Consider the following 23,290-nt stretch of genomic DNA (forward strand, 5'->3'; position numbering starts at 1 on the left):
CGTATGTTAACAGAAACCCGATTTATGACAATACACTTTTAACGAGTTTCAGATATTCATTGCATAACACGGCTGCAGTATTTAACAGTAGAGACATTCAAAAGGAAACCCTTGAATCTCCTCCTCTGACATTATTTCAAACTCAATATCTGTACATTTACTATGAAAGAAACGGAAACAACGCTGACAACCAATCCACCCAGAATCATCATCAGTACCATCGCATCTGTAACACTTGTTTGGGTCAATCGGCATGTTATCATCAGAGTCGTCCTGCACGGAGAAATCACTACCTTCGTCATCAGAATATACGACCTCGGCCTTTTTTATTTTTTTAATGATACTTTTCATTTTGGCCAATTTTTCCTTTTCCTCCTCCTTCTGTTTTTTCTTCAGAAGACGCTGCTCGGCCTTAATTTGTTTCTCTTTTTCCCTTTCAAGACGTTTTTGTTCCCTTTGCACTTTGCGCCTTTGCTTTTCAGCCTCCTCTTCCTCCTTCTTTCTCTTTTTTTCACTCAGTATTTTACGAAATTCTTCCCCTGTGATTGCTTTTGGCAATATTTCTCTTTTGAAACTTCTCTTCTTTGTTGTTTTAGGCTTCGGAATATTCAGGATCTTGCTCATTGGCGATGCAGCCCCCGATGTTGAAGGTTGCGGACCTAAACTATTATTAGTGGTGACTTTTACGTTTACTGTAATTATCGACTTTGGGTCAATTTCTCCTTCTCCTTCGATGCTTCATCTTGCTTTTCATTCTCAGTCTGTTTCTCTTTATTAACCATCTGACGGGTTTCATTCTGTTTTGCAACTGTTTGTTCTACTTGTCTCATCTGAGTGTCTGGTCTGCTTTCCTCATCTTGGGCTGTTTTCTGTCTGTTCAGTTGTTCTATTATCTTCTGTTTCATTTGATTTACTTTCTTTTTGTCTGAACAGAATGCTTGTTTGAAACTTGTCAGTCTTTAATACTTTGTCTTTATCTAATGGAAAAAGGCCTGCGTCTCTGAATCCATTCACAGCATTCTCAACCTTTGATGCATTTACCCATGCCTTTTTGAATATCGCAGCAAATTCAAACTTTGTCACATACTGACCTACATGATCTATCTGCCATTCACGTAAAGAAGATTTCCATGTTTCCTTTAGGGACGAAAACAGTCTTAGATCACATGGCTGCATTAGATGACTAGCATGTTCCAGTAGGCAATATAATATGATCCCATTATCTTTACATACATCAGATGCTTCAATTGTCATATGTGACCATGACTGAGAAAATGGGTCCAGATGAGGAGTTTTGACAATTTCAGGTTTTTGCATATTTAGAAAGTATATTCATTCAGAAATAAGTCCTGAAAATTTCAGATGAAAATCTTCAAAATTATCAATTTTATGACAGATTTTGTAACATAGATATTAAAAATAAAAACAGTACATTTCAGTTATCCTTTCTTTCTAGTTTATTTCTCACATACTGGTAATGGTTAACAATTCTGAAATAAATTTATCTTTTGTTACAATTGCATGATATAAGTAAGATCCCATTCTTAATACACAAAATGATAATCAATTAAAATCTACAACAATTTCTGTAAAAATATTTCTAAAATTGTGTTACCATGGCAACAAATATATTAAAATCCCTTTTCTATGATAAAACTTAAAAAAAACATGTTAGCTTGAAGTAAGGATTTTAAAAAGTAAACTATTTTAAGGCATATGTATTTACAAAAATAAACTAAAAATTTCCCATGAAAATATTAAGAATGTTTGGTTTTATGACAGTTTTTGTAACATGGGTAATAACCATAAGAATAAGACAGATTTGTCATTGTTTCTTCATAACTTGTCTTTTACATGCTGATAATAAATGACTACTTTGGAAAAAAAGAACCTTCTATTACTATGAAATTTTATTTTTGTGATGCTTACTAAATACAGAAAAATACAGCTAATTTAAATCTTTCATATTTTCTATGAAAGCATCATTCAAATTGCGTTACCATGGCAACATATGCAATAAATTGCTTTTTCTACAATAGTACTTAAAAATAAAAGCTTAATTTAAAATAATGTTTCTTGTAAGTTGAATATAATGAAGTATATGTATTTGAAAGTAAAATTTGAAAATTATATGTGAAAAGATATAAAATGTTTGGTTTTATGACAGATTTCGTAACACGGGTAATAACCACAAGAATAAACTATTTCAGTCGTTGTTTCTTCAGTTTGTGTTTTCACTTATTGGTAATCACTGACTGTTTTTAAATAAATGAATCTTCTTTTACAAAGAATATTTAGATATTCACTTAAAGTGCAAAGACCTAGCTGGCTAAAGTCCTTCACGTTTTCTATAAAAACATTTTTAAATTATGTTACCATGGCAACATATGCATTTGATTCTGTTTTCTACAATAGTACTTTAAAACAGAGCTTAATTTGGAAAAGTGTTTCAGATAACTTGAATATTAAAAAGTGGTATGTATTCAAAAATATTATCTCAAAATTTCATGTTAAAAAGTTAAAATGTTTTGTTTTATGACAGTGTTTGTAACATGAGTAATAACTATAAGAATAAGACATTTCTGTCATTGTTTCTTCATAACTTGCCTTTTACCTGCTGGTAATAAATAACTATTTTGAAGTAAATGAAACATATATTACTATTGATTTTTTTTATTGTTTATGCTTATTTTAAAGTAGAATACTAGAAAGTACAGCTAATTAAATTTTTTTCCATATTTTCTAGGAAAATTGTGTTACCATGGCGACATATGTTTTAAATTTCCTTTTCCTACAATAATACTTAAAAGCAAGAGCTTATTTTAAAGAAGTATTTCTAATAAGTTAAATATTTGAAAGTATAAGTATTCAGGAAAGAAATCTGAAAATTTCACATAAAAACTTTAAAACAGCCATTTTCTGTAACAAAAGTAGTAATGTAAGAATAAACATTTCAGTCATCCCTTTCCTCATAATCTGTTTTTTCACTGGCTAGTTATAACTGACAATACAAAAAAGTGAACATTCTTTTACCATTACATTATATACTGTAGATCCCTTATTGAAATACAAATCCATAATTTCAATGAAATATAATTTGAATTATGTTACCATGGCAACATACATACTAAATTCCTTTTTCTAAAAATACTTTAATAATTAACACAACAGCTTAACTTTTGATGAAGGTTACACTGCTACAAACTCTGATGAAAAGTAGATATTTCAGTTTTCAGTTGAAGTGGTTTGAGACAAACAGAATCATTTGACTTTTCAGACAAATACTATTCTCTTACGAGTCCATACAGGTACCATTGTCAGGCTTGTGTCGTTCCATGTCAATAATATTCGTTTGGCAAGGAGGAGTAGATTTTAGTAAGTTAACTGGACTGTCACTTTTAACACTAACAATCCAGGTGTTTCTGCAGACATGATAAAGTGGTAATACTGGGTTATCTTCTTCAAAAGTTTAAAATATTGTGATAAGATATTTCTTCACTGGTAGAATGTGACAGGATTTAAATCATTGTTGACCAACTGTGCAGTGTTATGGCCTTTCTTTCATGACTGACACACTGTGTAAGCAATATCATGTATTATTTAAGGTCTCAGCATTCACCCTCCTCCACAGATTCTTCTAAATTCAAAGTGCAAGTCAGATTCAAACTTTACATGGTCTGTGATCATTGTTGAATATTCAATCAATCTGTGATATCCTGTAACAAATAAGTAAAACATATTATTTTAAATAATTAACCATATCATTTTAAATAATTAACCTAGGAGTCTCTTTATTTAATAAAAGCAGAGTTATCACTATTTGATAATAGATGATTCTTTCTTTAATTTCTTACAACCAATGCTCTAAAATATTGACAAACTGACTGAAAACAGCGTGCTGTCAGTATATAAAATGTACTTTGTTTGTAGATTTTGATTACTGCAAATAGGATGTTCTAAAAAACATTTTTTGCATTTATTGGGTTAACCTGCTAAATTTGTAAAATTGACTACTCCATCTTTAAATAGAGACAGTACCATTTATAACTTATATGGGGTTCTCATAGAAAATTTGCAAGGTATCAAACACTGCAGATCATGATCAGACTGCACAGATGTGCAGGTTGATCTTGATCTGCACTGGTTGCAAAGACAGACATAGCTGCCTCATGCAGCCTAAGGGTTAAAAGTGTACACTGTTTTAACAGCTATCAAAAATGGTTGTTACCTAGTAAAAGTCTCCACAGACTGTACCACAGCAAGATGTTATTTCTATTCTAGCTAGTAACATTGTCAAAATGGAATACCAATACAGGTAGTGATGTACCATGCTCACAAGTTGTTTGCCCCTTAACCAACTGGGTTGCTTCGTAAACAAGAGGAAACACTTGCATTCCTGAAAAAAAATTTAAAAGTCTTTGGTAAAAGTATCTGTTATCTTCTTGTATCTCAGGAACCTTTACAGTCTTCATTCTAATCTATATTCTTGGTGCAGTAAAACTGGTAAAAAAATTCAATCACATCACAATGTCTAAGTCAAGAATATTCTAATTAAATTTGAAAATAATCACATTACAATTAAACTAAATTACAATTAATTGATTTACTTTGAATACTTAATTAAAATTCCTATTATTTAGAACTATATTCTACAAGTTAATGAGATATCAACTTATACACATGTACATGTTGTGTTCAGCATTCAAATCATCCATGTACTTATTGAGTGCCACAGACTTTTCTCAGGCTAATAGCCAATGTAATGAAGACTTTACACCAACTGATCCTCCTCAAAACCAGATTGTTGAAATTAAATTTCAATAATGCCAGTTTTGTCAGTTTAAGCCATTTAATAGTCATATACATGTACATACATTGTACAAATCATTAGTGTAGAAGTAGACTTATTTTGAATTGACTCCAACAAAACCTTGACAGAGGTATAAATAAACAATATATTGCATTAAAATTTTAATAAGAGCCATTAGCTGCAAGTTACTTACCTGATTCCTCAAAGCACATCCAAAATATGTTACATTTTCTTGGGATCTTAAAGTAAACAGGCCAATTTCCTGGCTGTTGTATGGTATATGAACCAGCTGTATAGTGGAATGAACCATCAAAGGAACAAGGAATATCATCTGAAAGAAGATACATTACATGTACTGTAAACATCACTAAAATCAAAAACTTCATGAATACTAAATTAATAATGTGATTGTGAAAGGTTTCATTAACTTACCACAAAATACTATAAAAGTTATTATACTACGAAACTATTTTTTACAGGATCATAAATTGTTTTACACACAGCAAGGCTCAAAAATTTCAAAATTAAAAAGATTTTCATTATACATGTTATATGGCATAAATTCCCACTATCCCCCCAAAAAAAATCATCCTGTTACAAAACATTCTGAATCAACAATAACAGATCAACAATAATAGAAAAAGAGAGTAGTCACCAGACAGAATTAACATGACTTATGAGACCCACAGCAAAAACAGTTACCATTTTATAAATGGAAGTGTCTAGACATCCGGTAACCAGAAACCTAGCCGGTGTTCTAGCCAACAGGTAACAGGACGCTTAGCCTATCCAAATTTCTATCCTATAGGGGTTTTCTAGGTGTCCGGTAATCAATTTTCAAATATTGTATACGCCTTGCAGGTGAATATTCAAACCTATGCCAAAAAATGATACAATAAATTTATTTCCTTACAGTATTCATATATAAAAAGATCGCCGAACAGCTAGAAAAACATTCGCGGAGAGGCTAGTCGTATTGTTGCCGGACAGCTAGAATGCAGGGTAGGCGTCCGGTTACCGGACATCTGCATATATATTTCCTTTTAAAATACCTTGGCTACTACGTGAGAGGGGACTTTTCGAGAAATGATGTGACACAGGCAGGCATCTATAAGTCTGCATCAAATCTATTAATTATCATTGCTACATCATGTACATGTATATTGTATTTTTCCATAATAATGCTTACTATGGACAATGAATTAATTTGATGAATCCTGGTCACCTCGAGTAAGAAGCTGCCTGCTTTCAATAATCTTTGTGATAACCCAACTGGCCATTTTATATTAAATACACAGGCATAGTGGAATCATCTGTGTTTAGTGGCCACAAGATAAATTTCATAAATTTCCCTCGGTATGTTTTGGATTCACTTCCGGGTAAAAAAACGACTTATTTCAAAGTTTCAAATATATTAGAGAACTTCATAAACAACTGTTTATAAACGGTACTTACCAAATCAGTAAACAGTATTACAATTCTCAGATGCCTTCATCGTTGAACAAAAGGTAGTTAAACAAAAGTAAACATCACATGCTTCCCTGTTTTACTGTTAAAATCCGAAACCGGAAACATAGCGAAGGGGAAACAATTGATTTTCAACGAATTATTTTGCTTCAGGCGTAATACCACTATTTTTTACAGGTCTGATGTCTAAATATTCTTTCTGTAGTAGGCTGTCATCAATCATGTAACAAGCAGTCGTACTTTAACGGTCAAACTTTTGCTAATTAAAACATGTGTAAGAAAGCTGCGCGCGTAAACTTGGCGCAACTTTAAACGTCGTTTCTCGATATTACGTCATGCCGCATCTGGACCGGTTTTCAAAGACGACGTCACATATTATGTGTTTTATGTCCATCAACAAACAGAATTACTGGCTTTTTCACCTGCCTTTCTTCTATATCTGGGATGAAAACGGTTTTCAGCCACATGACAAACAATTCACTATCCATCCATCCGTTTTCTGACCTCCCCAATACTGCATCATCAAACCCCTCTAACATATTTCTGGTAAATCTCTGCCAAGCAAACACTATCATCGGGCGCAGATAATGAGCAGCGGCGCTTATTCCAGCCATAACTGTTATCTGTGATCTATCTGACGCAGTTATATTATAAACCGATTTTGCACCTCTTAGACCCAGAACATGCCCCGTTTTTGGACACATACTGAACCCTGTCTCATCGGCGTTGTACAGCCGCGTTGGGTCTAGAAGTATGACTGGATCAGGGACAGTATCCTTAATGAAAGACTCGAAATCTGTGAACCACTTTTCAACATGTTCAGGTTTAATGACTGCCCTTTCTTTACCTAACTGTCTCGGCGATCTTAACGAAATTTCAGGATGCCTGTTCATAAAACTGTAGTACCAATCTTTACCTGGTCTGTCATCTTTACAACGATTTGGTCTACCATCTGCCCGGATTATTTTTTGCACAACGTCCAGTAGCTCTTGTTTACTACGTCCATACCCTATTTTTGACATGTCTGTTAACCACTTAACGATCCGGGATTCCTCTTCCGAAGATAAAAGAGTTGGAGATCCCTGAAAGCTCTCAACGGATGATTTACCAACAACCTTATCATAGATAGCTGTTCTTGGGACACCGTACAATTTTGATGCCTTTAAATAGCCCATCGATTTTGACTTAACAGCATGCACTGCATTTTGCAGAGCTACTTTGTCGTATTGTTTCCCTTTCAATTGCCTACTCATCCTGTCGGAATAAAAAAGATAAATGTTAGCTAGAAAATCTAGCCGTATCTTACTTTAAATTACACATGTCTATATCTACTAGATCAAAATTATAGTACGTATCTAATGTGTGCAAAAAAAAATCACTTTTTATTATTATTATTTGTTTTGCAACAGTCAGGATGAAGATTTAATATCATTTTCAGTTTTGAAAAACAGGTATCCGGCAATACCCGAAACATATTACATTGTGTCGGGTCTCCGGATACCTACACTATTGTGCTTAAATGACCTTCAAACATTCCAGAATCTGGTGGAATCACGTGTTTACAAATAATCAATACACACTTTAAACTCTGATACACTGTAATCGTAGAAGTTGAATCAAACTGAAAAAATCAATACATGCAGTACGCTTAGCGGACGGTTTAAATTCGATGTAAAATATTACTGTACCTGTAACACTGGACCTTTCCGTTCCTTGTTTTTAAAAACTCCCGCTCGTAAAACTTTTAAACCGGAAAAGGAAAGCTATACTCTCTGCTCATGCGCACTGCAGGTTTCAAGTATGATTAAAATTAACGGAAACGCCGATTGGTTAAAACTATCCGAGTTAAAACTATATCCGAGATTACCCGACGGCGCTCTAAAACAAATAAACAATGTTTTGTAATTTACAGAATACTACAAGTCGCGTTCAATACAAGCTAAAAATACATAATCTAAATTACATTTCCTACTAATACATGAAAATAACAATAAACAACATACACAAAAAAGGACATAAATGGACAAAAAATTGCCTTTCAATTTTTCACAAGAACCAAGTTTACCAGGCCTATTGATACCTTGTTAGAATATTGACCTTTCAACCCATTTATTGCTTATGACACATCATATAAAATTTTCGTTACATTATTTTGAACTTACATACACACTTCTTTCAGTGATATAAAAATGAACTTAGGTTCTATGGCCTACACCGCATATTGCTTTACAGAAGCTATACCGCGATATTTGTTTTATTTTGTGGATCGGAAAAACATACACTTAAATGAGAAAAAAAAAATCATTCAATTTTTTGATCAATCGCCTTTCTCGGCAACTGCACAGAAAAAGTAAGCATTATGTGAATTTTAATGTAGAAAATGTATTACTCCTAACTGTTATAGGTTTTACCTTTTGTATTACAGATTTAGAAATAATATATCCCAAACAGTTATTGACACAGTGAAGTTTGCAGTTCAAATGCGAATTCATTATAACTTGAGGGTTGTTTTAGCGTCTGAACACCAAACAATGATTTCATTCAAGAGAAATCACTGTTTTGAATATATTGTTTTGTTCTAAGACGATATCGAGGGTTACTGTCTAGATCTCTGACAACATTCCTCAAATATTTGTTTGATGTGTATGGTTTCCTTTTCCAACGCGCCACTATGACGTTTGACACTATGACGTAATGACCGAAAGGTATAGTGATTTTGTTGCATAATGACGTCAAACATTCAACCTATTAAGGCTTTAGAATATTGTTTGTTTCCGGTATCCCGACCTACCATAAATTTTTGGCCCGACCCTAAATGTTTTCATGGCCTTGGATTTGTTTTCAACATTTTAACAAAAAGTTGTAAAACTACAATTTTTAAAGGCATAACTCCTTATATGTATTCAATTTTTAAAACAAAAATAATTTCCGAAAAGTCCCACTTACTAAAAAAAAAGATTTATAGCACGTTACCGGAAACAAACACTTTTTTGTTAGGCCTTATTCAATAAGAATGCAATTAAGATCGAGTTTGACTAAATTTAAAGAAAATACTTTTTTTCTTTTGAAACATAGTAATCACAATAATATTAAATCTTGAGAGAAAAAAAAAACAAGAGATCCGCCTTATAAACATGTTCATTGCATAGAGCAAAGTTCAGAACTCCTCTTAATGAAAGAGTCCGAATAAATTGAATATATTTTCTATATCAATGTTATTGTTACTGTTTACCTCAAGTCCTTCCTCGTCCATTGCTGATGTAACAACACTATTAAGTTTAAAACAAAATTCAATTATATTTCAATAAAATTCCTTCGTTAGTAATATGCTTTATTACAACTCAAAAATCAGCCGGAAATAAGAACAAGAGACTCATTAAAAATCGAACTTAGAGGCTAAATTGAGCCGTGCCATGAGAAAACTTTGCGACCAGCATGGATCCAGACCAGCCTGCGCATCCGCGCAGTCTGATCAGGATCCATGCCGTTCGCTGTCAAAGCCTTTTGCAGTTAGAGAAACCGTTAGCGAACAGCATGGATCCTGACCAGACTGCGCAGATGCGCAGGCTGGTCTGGATCCATGCTGGTCGCAAACCCACTATGTTGGTTTTCTCATGGCACGGCTCAATTATTGATTTACAGCTTTTATACAGCACAAACAAAAGACATCATGTTCTTTCTAGAATATTACATTCAGTGAAATCACATTTCTTTCATAACAGGTCTATAAGGATGTTATACAGCGGAGAATAAATTCAGAAGCACAATACCTCAGGAAAGGAGTAATCAATAATGTCATTAAACTTTGATATGGTGAATTCAAGAGCTGGTTGTAATATCAGCTAGTTTAACTATTGATGTCATTGAAACCACTTTCCGATGGCGCTGTCGTTTTGCGAAGTCGTTAAATGTTTATTAGTGTTTGTGTTTGTATAACTACGCTCTGTTGGTATAACAATCATTCTTATTCATTAGTTAAAATAATGATTATGTTTACGTTGCCGCAGTTACCTTGAAAATACAACATTTGTTTACCTATTTACCGTGCTGGAATTCAACTTAAACACGTCTATAGAATAAAAAAGGAGTTTGCAATTAAATTTCGTAAGGACATAGGTAACGTGTGAAGTTATTGTCTAGATGCAATTCAGGTTCATTCACACAGTCTCATCTCGTTTCATATCCAACTTGCCAAGCAAGGCATTATCATTACTATAAGCTCCAAAAACACCTTTTTTGGCTTCATTGCGCAGTTTGTTCTCATGGCACATTAGCAACTCTTCCCAGTTTCTTGTCTTCTCAGTTAGAATCGGCCCCACCAACACTTCATAATTTAGTTTGACTTTATATATTATAATGACAGGACGTGTTTAGGTTTGGGAACTGCCGTACACTAGGGCGATGCCCAGAACCAGTAAAACAGATAGAGAGTAACAGGGTTATATTGAAAACAGATCGAAGGTTCGTTTTTCACTATCAATAGAGACAGATTAGAATATATAATTACGTGTTAGGCCTGAGTTATTGCGTGAAACAGAACAAATGAAAAAGCGCATGTGGCGGTTCTTAAGAACGGAAATGAAAGTAAATATGGTCACATTACCTGTATAAAAGCATGAGAACGAAGTATTCAAAAAGCACGAAGTCCATTAGTGGTTAAGGCGCTAAGAAAAATGAAAAATACTTTACATTACTACAATCTATTACAACATGTGAAGTAATCTCTACAAGTTTGTTTCAAGTAACACATATTGTATTTTATAATGTCTAGCAATAGAAAAACGCAATGTTTGCGCAACATATAAACATGCACAATTCCATCATTTCCGTGCAAAGTATTAATTAGAAATGATTATACAGAAATAGCCGCCAAGTTCTTTCTAATGTAAAAATGATAGTAAAGATCAAACGTATACTTCTACTATATGTCAAAAAAGATATGATAACAGCAATAACTATTTAACGTTATAAAAATTGCGCAACCTCTCATAAATTTGTGATAGGAAAATTAACGAGTAGTAGCCGACCTATTTGTTTAATTACTGTGCATGTACCTAATCTTACAAAATATTTTCAGCCCACAAAGTTAAAAGCAATATGTTTATCTACGCATTAATGTCTATATATTAAATGAATTGCATAAAAATCCTATGAGTCTAAGATATTTCTGTTTCATTCTTTACAACTCTCTCATTCAAACATAAACTCCCTTTATTTCATTTTCAAAAGGGTGAACGAAAAGCCCAAGTACGCTTCCAGTAATTATTCATGCTTTCCATAATAGGTCAGTCACACTACACCGTATAGCGTTAACGGACGTCCAACGTATAATAAAATTTTCAATCCGTTCATATCCGTTCGCATGCGTTTCTTTCCCGTTTCTCATGCGGCGCCTGCGCTCCATGTCCGGCGAAGTTCGTTCCATCCGGTAGAAGGTTTTGAGCATGTTCAAAGTTTAGAACGTAAACCACCGTACAAAGTTGTACGTTAGATGTATGGTAGCAATGCGCTCGTATGCGTTTTGTTCGTTACTCATGCATTCCTTATTCTGTACTTGTCCGGTTCGCATCCATTCTTGTCCGGTGGACATGATTCACGGCCGGACTACTACCGGACATGCAACGGATGTAACGTATGTTCAACGGACGATAACTGACAAGAACATTTTGTCAGTTTCTCATGCGTTGCGCTTACGTTTTACGCGATACAAGTCCTTTACTAGTACGGTGATATCCGTTAATTGAACGTTGTTCGTCCTGTATTGTGTTGATCTTGCGGTCATTGTGCGTTTTTGTCCGCTTTATGCGCCCCATACACCAATCGCGAGAGCACCGAGCAGCAGCGGGGGATGCCTTTCGTCGCCGGATAACTTTCTGCCGCAATTTTCTATACGTTGGGCGTCCGTTAACGCTATACGGTGTAGTGTCACTGACCCATAAGCAATTATTTCATGGGTAAGTTCATTATGACATCTTTTTCTGTCACTGAGGTCCCAACCCATATATATTGTAATGAAGGAGTTACAGTGATATGTTACAAGACGTTTCTATTGTGATACGACTCAATTTAGTAAAGCAATGAATAGTTTAATTCTATGCTATCTTAAGAACACATGTTTCCAGGTCTATTTTTTCACTATGTGACAACAACAAAAAATATGACACATCGTCACAAAATGTGTACGCAACTAGAAGCCAATAAGGCGATAAAAAGTCATTTTATTTCGTAATTACTACAAAAATTGTATTTGTTATGGCTACGAACACAACAGAAAGTGCACCAAAATCGGCTTCTGCAATAATGAGATGAATGACTAAGATATATGCAAGAAACTTGGATAGGCAAAGGGCAAAAATTGTAATATTATGTTATATTTTGGCTAGCATTAAAACAACTGTGACAGTAGAAAATATGCAATACAAAAATCCAACAAAAATGATCACGCCGACACGGTGTCGGAGTAACGGAAATATGAGCAACCCCTTTTTCGTGAGGAAGTGGGACGTAGAGCGTGCGTGCTAATTTGTGACGCAGAAAATAGCACTGTCAAGAGCAATGTTGTAATGATCTGTAGACAGTGGTAGCGCAGTCATGAAAAAGGTAACCTATTAGAGACATAAGTTGGACTAAAATTTTTCGTCTTTTACTTTTGTATTCTATTAACAATCTTAGTGGGTATATATGAAATTTATAATACTTGAAAAATAATGATTGTACATCAAACTTTAGCATAGTATTATCGTATTTTGGTATATTTAAAACTGGTCTGTCTTTTCATTTAGTTCTAGAAATACAGATTTTTATTCTGTGTGTGTAGATAAATATCTATTCTTTTCAAATGCATATATCATAGTTATATTAAAACTATTTCGGATGCTCAATTAGTGCAGAACATAAAGTGTTTGTGGGGGTGGGGATGGGGAGGAAATTAACTGTGAACGTTGACAGTTCACCTCACCTCATAACTGTTTTAAGAAGGTAGCTCGTTCTTTGTCTTTAACAGCAGATTAAAAAATGTGTTAACAAAGACAGCACGTGCTGTTAACACATATATTTTATTTATGCTCGTTTCATGGCAAAACGTAACTGTCGTATGATAACGCACTATTAAAAAGGGTCTAGGAGGAAATGGATGCAATAATATAAATTTATTTCAGCTTTTTAATTTTTTATTAACCCTAATCATGCTAGACATGATTGATTCTGCCTTTACGACCAGTGTAGAGAATGATCAGCCTGCACAAAGCTTCACTGTTCGCCATTCAGTCAGTATCTTTTTGGTAAGCAACCCATTTAACAGTTAATGGCACTGTCCAAATTGAAAGATGGACATGGTTAAGAAACAAGACAATGTATAATAATTGGAACATTTTGCTTGCAAATTTCTTTATTTGCGAATACATTTCTCCACCTCAGTATCAAGTATTCACTGATTCATTCTTATAAATGAGTCTGTCAGATAAATTATCAGCATGGTTCCTATTAATTGACATTATTTACATCTGTAAACAGGAACCAGTTTTGTTGGTTGCCAAGAAATCTCGTCAGGTCGTAATTGCATTTGTATTGAGTGCATATCATCAAACACTTCATCGAGAAAAAAGTGTTTTTCTATTTAAGTCACCAGTTATTTTGAGAAAATGGTCAATATATGTCGATACGTTTGCCAACATTGAAAGATAGAATATCAATACATTCTGAAATGAGCGGATCTGTCACAGTCCTTAAGTATGTAGGACAAAACACGCCTCTTTGGGTCTATCATACAGAACAGTCATTTAATAGTATCTAGCTTTGTGGTATAGCAGTATTTTCGTATTTGTGGGAAACAAATCTGATCAGGTAGCAGAGAATCAATATAAAGTGTATATATTTGACTGGGGAAATTTTATGACTATTCAATTTTTTAAATAGTAATAGGTATTTTGTGACTATACAATAGAATTAAGATACAATGTAGTAAAATTCATTTTTGCTACTAAATCGCACAGTTTATTTCTATTAGTTGTAAGTAATTTAATCACTAGTTCATTTAATGCAAAAACGACAATTGTTAAAATTCTGAATAATATGAAAGTCATTTTGTGCACAAATGCTGAAAGCTTACAATGATAAAAAGAACTATTTTCAGGTATTTTTTAAATTTTAATCAAATTGCCAAATATGATCATTTGTTTAATTCAAATTACATTGCATGTTGATCTTGGAGCCTCTAGGATTATTTTATAACTTGGCTTAATCCAACTTATTCGCAAAAAATCTGGAAAGGAAATTCTGTCAGATGCCGCTGAATACTGCATCCGTTCCCTACAGCTTATCTTTATTAAGATTCGTTACAACTTGTATTCTTTGGTAGAAAATTTAAAATGCAATGTGCCTTCCAAATCTTTAGTGCGATGGAGTAGCAATCAAAATATCTTTCAGGATAAGTACGAATACGTGCAATAAATATCTAGAAACATCTAAAATTTCTAATGAAAGTGACATTGTACTCTTTACCTCAAAATCTTCCTCGTCCATTTCAAGTTAAATAACTCTCTTTACTTATTTGAATGAAGTCCCTATATAAAAGAATATAGAAAAAGCCGGATATACGAATAAAACAGTCGCTTTCACTCGTCGAAGTAATTATCCAGTACACCAAGAGTCTTCATTTAAAAATCGAATTTAGACGGAAAATCATTGATTGACGGCGTATATAGAGCACAAATAAAACAGCATGTTCTTTAAGATATTATGGTCTGTACAGAGTTCTTTCACAACAGCTCTTTAAAGATGTTATATAGCGACAGGAAGGAGTAATCAATAGTGTTGTTGCATTTTGATATTGTAAATTCAAGAGCTGGCTGTAAATGTTGGCCAGTTTATGTTCTAATCGCATTGAAACCACTTCATGACTGCGCTGTTACTTTTTACCGAGTCGTTCAATGTTTATTAGTGCCTTTGTTTGTATAACTGCGCTCTGTTAATAGAGTCTACAATTTTATTCATCAGCTAAAATAATAATGTTTGCGTAGGTTACAATAAAACACCGTTTGTGATTACCTTTGTAAAAGTGCTAAGCGTCAAACCCTCGTGTAATTGACAAAATCAGACTTTTTGTTTAAATTTTCTACTAGTTATATCTGCGTGTTTGTATAGAAACGGAGATCTCATGACTGTTTCATCAAAGCATTTGTTTACACGTGAATCGATTAGTTAAAGAAATATTCATCTCCAAAATGCATAAATTACTCTTATATGCATTTAAGGTTCATTCACACTGCCTATCCTTTAGAAATACACGTATTTTCTCATTAAATGCGCTCACTCAACACGTCACTGAACACGTAATCGTATATTTTGTCAGGTCGCTGTAGCAACTTTAGTCGTTGCCTGTGCTTTCTTCCTATACTGGAATCGATACTAATCTACTCATGGAGTTGTTTGTTTTTAATTCAATTCGTGTTCATGTATTAAACTTTAAAAGATATTACCGGTGTTTGCTCCTGTAAAATTGTACTAGCCCGAGGTCGATACCACAGACCGAGGCCGATGTCACAGACCGAGGCCCATTATTATATTATTTTTATATTTTATTTTATTATACCACATTTATATAGCACTCTTTTCATGCACATGTACACGTTCAAAAGTGCTTTACAGAATAAATTGCAAAAATACAAACAAATACGCATACAAAAAATAATGCATTCCACATTATCAAAAATCATGAATGTAAAACGTATAGATTAAACATGATAAACATACATACATATTTAAAAGTATTTAAGTGACCCTAGGATAAAATACTGTTCTACGCTGTTTTATGATGAGGAAAAAAAAAGCACCAATGTATCGGTCAGTTAACAAAAAAATGTACAAAGAAGCAGGCTTTTGAAAGCAGCTAGCGTGTCAGCTTCCCTGATTTTTACGGGAAGGGAGTTCCAAAGCTTTGGAGCAGTGCACGAAAAGCTGCGATTGCCATACATCATAGTTTTAGTTTTTGGCATAACCAGTGACAGCGTGTCTTGTGATCTTAGGTTTCTGACCCGTTTGTACACTTCTATCATATTCCTAATATAGGTAGGGGACTAATTGTGTAAAGCCTTAAAGGTGTGGGTCAGCATATATTTCACTGGCAACCAATGGAGCTCCTTCAGAACCGGTGTTATATGATTGCGATGGGGCGTCTTAGTGATGTCGCAGGCAGTCGTGTTGTCGACATGTTGCAACTTGTTAACTGTGCTGTTTGGGATACCACTTAACAAGGCATTACAGTAGTCTAGCCGTGAGGTTACCAGGCTGTTGAAAAGGGTCTTTGTAGCATCACTGGTAAGTTACCGTTTGATGTGACCTATTCTGCGTAGTTGTGCATATCCAGCCCGGCACACAGAGTTGGCTTGTTGTTCCATATCCATACTGTTATCAAATATTGCGCCAAGATTCCTAACACATTTTGTGGACTTTATCACAGAGTCACCGACCTTCACAGAGACGTCATCAATGTACTTGGAGTTACGCTTTGATGTGAATAGCATTAGCTCTGTTTTATCAGCATTGAGCTTCAGCATGTTGCAATGACAATTTCAGCCAGACAGCTTTCAATGCGGCGCAAAGCCTCACTTCTAGCCACAGCCTCTATCGGCTTAAAGGATCGGTATAATTGAGAGTCACCGGCGTAGAAATGATGAAGAAGTATGACGTCTGCATTTGGCACCCACGGGTTTAGTGTACATGATATAGTTCTTTGGACCAAGCACACTGTATATATCAACATAGGCGTCGACAACTCACCATCAACGCACACAGTTTGATAGCGGTTACTAAGATATGATGACATCCATGCAAGTGCTTTGTCTGTGACTCCAAAATGATGTTCGAGTCGGTGTAACAGTGTTTGGTGGTCAATCGTGTAGAAAGCTGGAGACAGATCGAGTAACACGAAAACTGTTACAGAATTTTGGTCGAGAGATGTGAGGATGTCATTCTGTCTGCCCATACCACAGACCGAGGCCAATACCACAAACCCTGACAGAGGCCGATACTACACCACAGACCGAGGCCGATACGCAGACCGAGGATCTATCATCAACATGAAAAACTGTGATTAGAAATTTCACATTGCCATAGTCAATTTCTAACATGTCAAGGAATGTGTATGCTGGTATAATGTTAGACATCCTGGAATGAATGTATACTAACTGCAATCATGTGGCCAATAATTAAGAAGTGAAAGTAAATATGATCACAAAACTGTATACAGAACGAAAGAAGAGAATATTGTCAAGACGCACAAAAGTCCAACTGGGTAAGCAAACTTATTTTTGTCATAACGCAAACAATGTGATTGTTGTTTTGTATAATGCATCGCACCTGTTATTGCTTATTGACGTACAAAACAGAACAGAACAGAACGCAACACAAAACAACTTTATTAAGTCAAATCATATAGATGACATATGAGTATATAGTGAAAATAATCATGTTTCAAATATTTTGTGACATGTTGTAGGTGTGTATAAAATACATTTTTCAAGTATAATTTGTATGTTATTACTAAAGGTAAAAAGGTAAAGAAAACAAAAATAGTAACTAAATGTAAAATAAGGGAAAAAGAGATCAAAGTGTATACAATGTGTTGCATTACTTGGAGACGCCCATTTTTTTTTATTATAGGTGACTATCATTTATATAGTGGACCATATTGTAAATTGGCTCTGCCAAATATGTCATCCACTATAAATAAAGTCGTTACTTACTCACTCACTTACTATTTACCTATTGAAATGGACTATAAAAAGGGTACAATGTACATGTATGTATGTATCGTTACATTTATTTTGTCAAAGTTTCAAAATAATCGGATGAAATACAAGAAGTGCAGCAATCAACTCTAAATACTCTTTACGTGAGCCAGGATATGCAGCTTGTATGAGAACAAAATCAACATAGCACAAATTTAAGTGAAAAACAACGACAAAGAATCTGCCTTAAAATAATGGTGAGGGGATGTAGCACATTTCACTACTTCTCATGTGTGGCAATTGGTCTGCTGATGCGTCAAGTGTGGTGTGCTGTGTGTTGTGTGCTTGTCACCTTCCGCTTTCAGCCTCCACCGTTGGCTAGCCCTCTGGTGAAAAAGGAGCCGAGTGCGTAAGTCTTCCCTGCCAGTACACAGCCTCTCTGCAGACAAGCCCTTTTGCAGTGCCTCCGAGTTGGCGCCACACGGTAACTGAGCACCTTGCGGCCTCAGGCAGAACTGCGGAGGACTCGGAGGAGGTCTGCCCCCAGACATGTGGCATGCCAGGACCACCGGTGTGTGGACACGCCCTGATGCCTATGAACGGACCCCCAGCTATGGGACAAATAGCTCCTGTGTTCCCAGGATAGGGTTTTAACTCGGAACTAAGGGTGAGGTAACCCCGAAAGAAACCTAGAGAGTTGAAGACAGAGGTGCTGGGCCATTGGCACTCTCTTAACGAACCACAGCACCATGCAATATCGCTATGTCTACACAGCCATCCGGTATTCACCAACGTGGTGCTGAATCTCTGAGGTCCCTCCAGGGGGATTCAGTGCCGGGCTCTGAGCCTCGACAGAGCCCACCCACAGCTACTGGGGGTCCCTCCTTCAATCCACAACATGCAAAGAGAAGAAGGAGGAACATACCAAGGAAAAGAACCAATCCGCATCAACCTTTCAGGCTGATGCATTGGAATGCGGAGGGTGTCTTCAACAAGAAAGCTGAACTTGAGCATATCTTCCACGAGAAAGACATCAATGTCTGTTGCATTCAGGAAACTCACCTACAGCCAGAGAAATCCTTTAAAGTCAGAGGATACCAGTGTTTCCGCTGTGACAGAATTGGCAGACGAAAAGGAGGCATCATGACATTGGTCAGGAACAACATCAGCGCTATCCAGACCAACACGCATATGGATGACTTCGAGTTCCAAGTTCTGAGCCTCAGAAAGAACGATTTCAGATTGAAACTTGTGAACATATACTCTCCAAGTGACAAAGCTCTGTCCCTTGACAAAGTTACAACTGATGAAACCAGGTTCATCATTGTAGGAGACTTTAACAGTCACTCACAAAGCTGGGGATATGACCAACTGGATAAACGTGGAGGGGAAGTGGAGACCTGGCAAGATGATAACAAGCTAAACCTCATCAACAAGCCAGATGATCCCCCAACTTTTTACTCCAGAAGCTGGCGAACAACATCAACCCCTGATCTTGCTTTATGTACTGATGACATACATGGACATGTCAAGCGGGAAGTCAGTGAACAACTAGGAGGTAGCGACCACCGCCCAGTCCAACTCACTATGGACCGTATAGCCTCTACTTCATCTAACATCCCCAGATGGAACTACAAAAAGGCCAGATGGACCTTTTACCAAAGTCTGAGTGATGAGCTCTGTAAAGACATCAGAGTGGAAGGTAGAGACATCATCCGGGTTGTCAAAGACTTCAACGCCAGAATACTTAAGGCTGCTTACAGCGCCATTCCAAGGGGAGCAAGAAAGGACTATAAGCCCTACTGGAGTGATAAGTTGGAGAATCTACAGGCAAAGTTATCAGAAGCCAGGGAGGAAGCAGAAAACAATCCCTCACAAGAAAATAACCTCTCTCTACGCAAGCCGAGGCCAAATTCCTCAGGCATAAACGGGAAGCACAGAGGAAGAGCTGGAGAAACAAAATAGCCTCGCTCAACCCAGAGCGAGATGGCCAAAAGCTGTGGAAATTGACGAGACAGCTGAACGATGAAGAAACAGGAAGAGGCTCAGTAACTTTGGAAGAGAATGGTGAACTGTTGACGGGTAAACAAGCGGCAAACACTTTTGCCTCTAATTACAAAGATGTTTCCAACATCCCCATCAACAGGGAACAGCAAAGGGAAGCCCGAAGAGAAAAAAGGGAAAGGCAGACAAGCCAAGTGACACCTGAATGCATGAAGCAGGGTCTTAAACTGCATGAGCTACAGACAGCTCTTAGGCAGTTGAAGACAAAGAAGTCTCCTGGACCAGATGGAGTCACAAATGAAATGCTGACCCATCTAGGCACTAAAGCAATTAGCAAACTCCTGGAAGTTTACAACTACAGCTGGACACAAGGACTGCTTCCACAGATATGGAAAGAGGCAGTCATGATCCCCATCCACAAGAAAGGGAAGGATCCAAAGAAGGCTCAAGCTACCGCCCAATCAGCCTAACCAGCTGTGTTGGAAAGACCATGGAGAGGATTGTAAATGCACGCCTGAAGTGGTACATGGAGACTAACAACCCATTTGCAACGCAACAAGCTGGCTTCAGACAATTCCGCTCCGCTGAGGACCAGACCACTTATCTATCGCAAGAGATAGAGGACGCCTTCCAAGAGAAGAAAGTCATGCTTACAGCATGGATTGATCTGCAGAGGGCGTTTGACAAAGTCTGGACTGATGGACTCCTCGTCAGGCTGATGAAGACTGGAGTAGGAGGTCACATGCTGAGGTGGATTAAGTCATACCTAAGAGTCAGTTTAGAACATGTCAGTAGTAGGAAGTTCCTGTTGCGTCATGGTGTCCCACAAGGTGGAGTCTTGTCCCCTACACTCTTCTTGCTTTTCATCAATGATCTGGTGTCTGAACTACCGAAAGGAGTTAAGGCTGCTCTCTACGCTGACGATCTGGTGTTATGGTGTAAGGAAGAACATGCCACTACAGCCACATACAGGATGCAAGAAGCCATCAACAAGCTTTCAGCTTGGACTGAAGATTGGTGTGTATCGATCAATACAGAGAAATCGTCAACCACACTATTCTCCCTGTCGTCAAAGCAGAGGGCGGGTAAAATCAAGATGGGAAATACTTCGCTGATTGAAGCAGACGAGGCAAAATACCTTGGAGTGACCTTTGACAAACGGCTAACCTGGAAGCCCCACATTAGTCAAGCAGAAGGGAAGGCCCGTAAAAAGCTTGCCATGATGCGCAAACTTGCTGGAACAACGTGGGGAGCAAACGAGCAAATACTCAAGACAGTATATCAGGGAACAGTGAGACCCCATATAGAGTATAGCTCAACTGCCTGGTCCACTACTGCCAAAACTAACCAACAGGCTTTAGACAAGGTTCAGAACCAAGCATTGCGGATCATGACAGGTGCTATAAAGTCTGCACCAATCTCCTTCATGGAGAAGCTAACAGGCACACAGCCGTTACAAGACAGAAGACATGCAAAGGTTCTACTTCAAGCAGAGAAGTTCAGGTCTTTTCAAGACCATCCCATGAAAGCCAAGCTAGATGGCTATACAAAGAATCGGCTCGAACGTAGCAGCTTTGTACAAGGCAAAGAAACTCAACCGAGAGTTCAAAACTGAGCTGAGCATTCCAACGACTCCCTTAGGTAGTGAAGACATCATAAACCCACTAGCGAATGATCTGTCCTCAGTGACTGTGAGACTTGCTATTCCTTGACCGCGGGAAGCAAGAGGATGAAAGCATTTGGAAGAGCCTCACACTTGCTATGATCAGTGAAGACTATCCTCCGGAATTATGGACTCATGTCTATACAGACGGATCAGCCACATGCGCCGTCAAAGATGGAGGAGCAGGAGTTTTCATTCAGTACCCATCTGGCAAGAGAGAAACACTACATGCAGCCACAGGAAAACACTGCAGCAACTATAAGGCAGAGACTGAAGCACTCATGAAGGCCGTCTCAATGGTTGAAGACTCGGCAGAAGAAAGCTCCTCAGTCGTCTTTTTCACAGATGCACTGTCTGTCATAGAAGCTCTGATCAAGAATAAAGCTCCGCAGCTAGCCAGGAGAATGCAGAGCCTGAGTATGACCTGCAAAGTAGCACTTCAGTGGATTCCATCCCATTGTGGACTTGCAGGCAATGAAGAGGCAGACAAACTGGCTAAGCTAGGAGCTCAGTCAGAACAACCAACAGTACCTGTGAGTTACAAGGAGAAAGTCACCATCATCAAGGCACTAACGAGACCAAGGATGGAGGAAGATGCTTTTCATCTCCTTGATCGGTCTGAACAAGTGATGATGGTCAGGCTTCGCTCAGGCCACAACAAGCTCAATGCTCACATGTACAAGAAATACAGACTGACATCATCGCCAACTTGTCCATGTGGTGAAGAAGATCAGACTGCGGAGCATATACTTCAGAGATGCAAAAGGCACGACCAGGAGCGAGCTGCGACTTGGCCAATAGATACCTCAATCCACCAGAAACTGTATGGAGGCATTGAGGATCTTCGGCAAACCACAAGTTTCATCGAGTCTACTGGTCTGAAAGTGTAGATGCGAACGACAAGAAGAAGAGGACTACTTCTCATAAACAACATCAATAAAAGTACTACTGTTGCTTTGACGCGTTGTATGCTTCCGTCTTTTATATGACTGAAAAATGTTGAAAAAAGACGTTAAATCCGAATACTAACAAGCTTTCAAAGGTCCTTCCAATAGATATTATCATTAGCATCATGGTTTGAAATTCCCCAATATCAGATTCAATTTGTAACAGTTAGAAATCTACTGTATTTACAAATTCGAGTTATTTCTCTTTTTTCTTGTTAATTTATAGCTTGAAAATACACTACACCAGTATAACGCACTTATTCTTTTCTGTGTCTATAATACAAATGTAATGGTTAATTTCAGTTGGACAACCTTTTATAAAACAAAAACTTGTTTAACTTTCAATTTGAAAATAAACCACGCCGCAGCAACAGTTTCAATAAGTCGAATTGATTTATACGTGTTAATGACAATCCCCACACGTTGTTATATATATGAGCCGTGCCATGAGAAAATCAACATAGTGGGTTTGCGACCAGCATGGATCCAGACCAGCCTGCGCATCCGCGCAGTCTGGTCAGGATCCATGCTGTTCGCTTACAGTTTCTCTAATTCCAATAGGCTTTAAAAGCGAACAGCATGGATCCTGACGCGCAGGCTGGTCTGGATCCATGCTGGTCGCAAACATGTTGGTTTTCTCATGGCACGGCTCATATAGTTCTTGTTCATTTAA

At 36.9% G+C, this 23,290-nt stretch overlaps 1 protein-coding gene and 1 long non-coding RNA gene across 6 annotated transcripts in view; both read right to left on the reverse strand.

Moving 5' to 3' along the window:
- LOC123552252 (echinoderm microtubule-associated protein-like 2) overlaps positions 1-23,290 on the reverse strand; it is a 67,913-nt gene that overhangs the window by 22,743 nt on the left and 21,880 nt on the right. For 2 of the 5 annotated variants that reach the window (XM_045341764.2, XM_053525205.1), the window contains exon 1: positions 14,777-14,915. The exons of 2 other annotated variants lie outside the window; for them this stretch is intronic. In XM_045341764.2, coding sequence (XP_045197699.2) covers positions 14,777-14,797 — 21 coding nt within the window. In that variant the 5' untranslated portion in view covers positions 14,798-14,915. Of the gene's footprint in view, positions 1-14,776; positions 14,917-23,290 lie in introns of those variants that run through there. One more of the 5 variants, XM_053525210.1, reaches the window with a different exon arrangement.
- On the reverse strand, positions 1,434-6,392 carry LOC128549075 (uncharacterized). Its single transcript, XR_008367458.1, has 4 exons — positions 6,266-6,392; positions 5,004-5,141; positions 4,229-4,396; positions 1,434-3,716 (listed from the first exon to the last, which is right to left on the reverse strand). It is a non-coding gene; the product is annotated as an uncharacterized LOC128549075 (long non-coding RNA).

The sequence above is a fragment of the Mercenaria mercenaria genome, chromosome 15 (assembly GCF_021730395.1).
Source record: "Mercenaria mercenaria strain notata chromosome 15, MADL_Memer_1, whole genome shotgun sequence".
In the NCBI taxonomy this organism is placed as follows: Eukaryota; Metazoa; Mollusca; class Bivalvia; order Venerida; family Veneridae; genus Mercenaria; species Mercenaria mercenaria.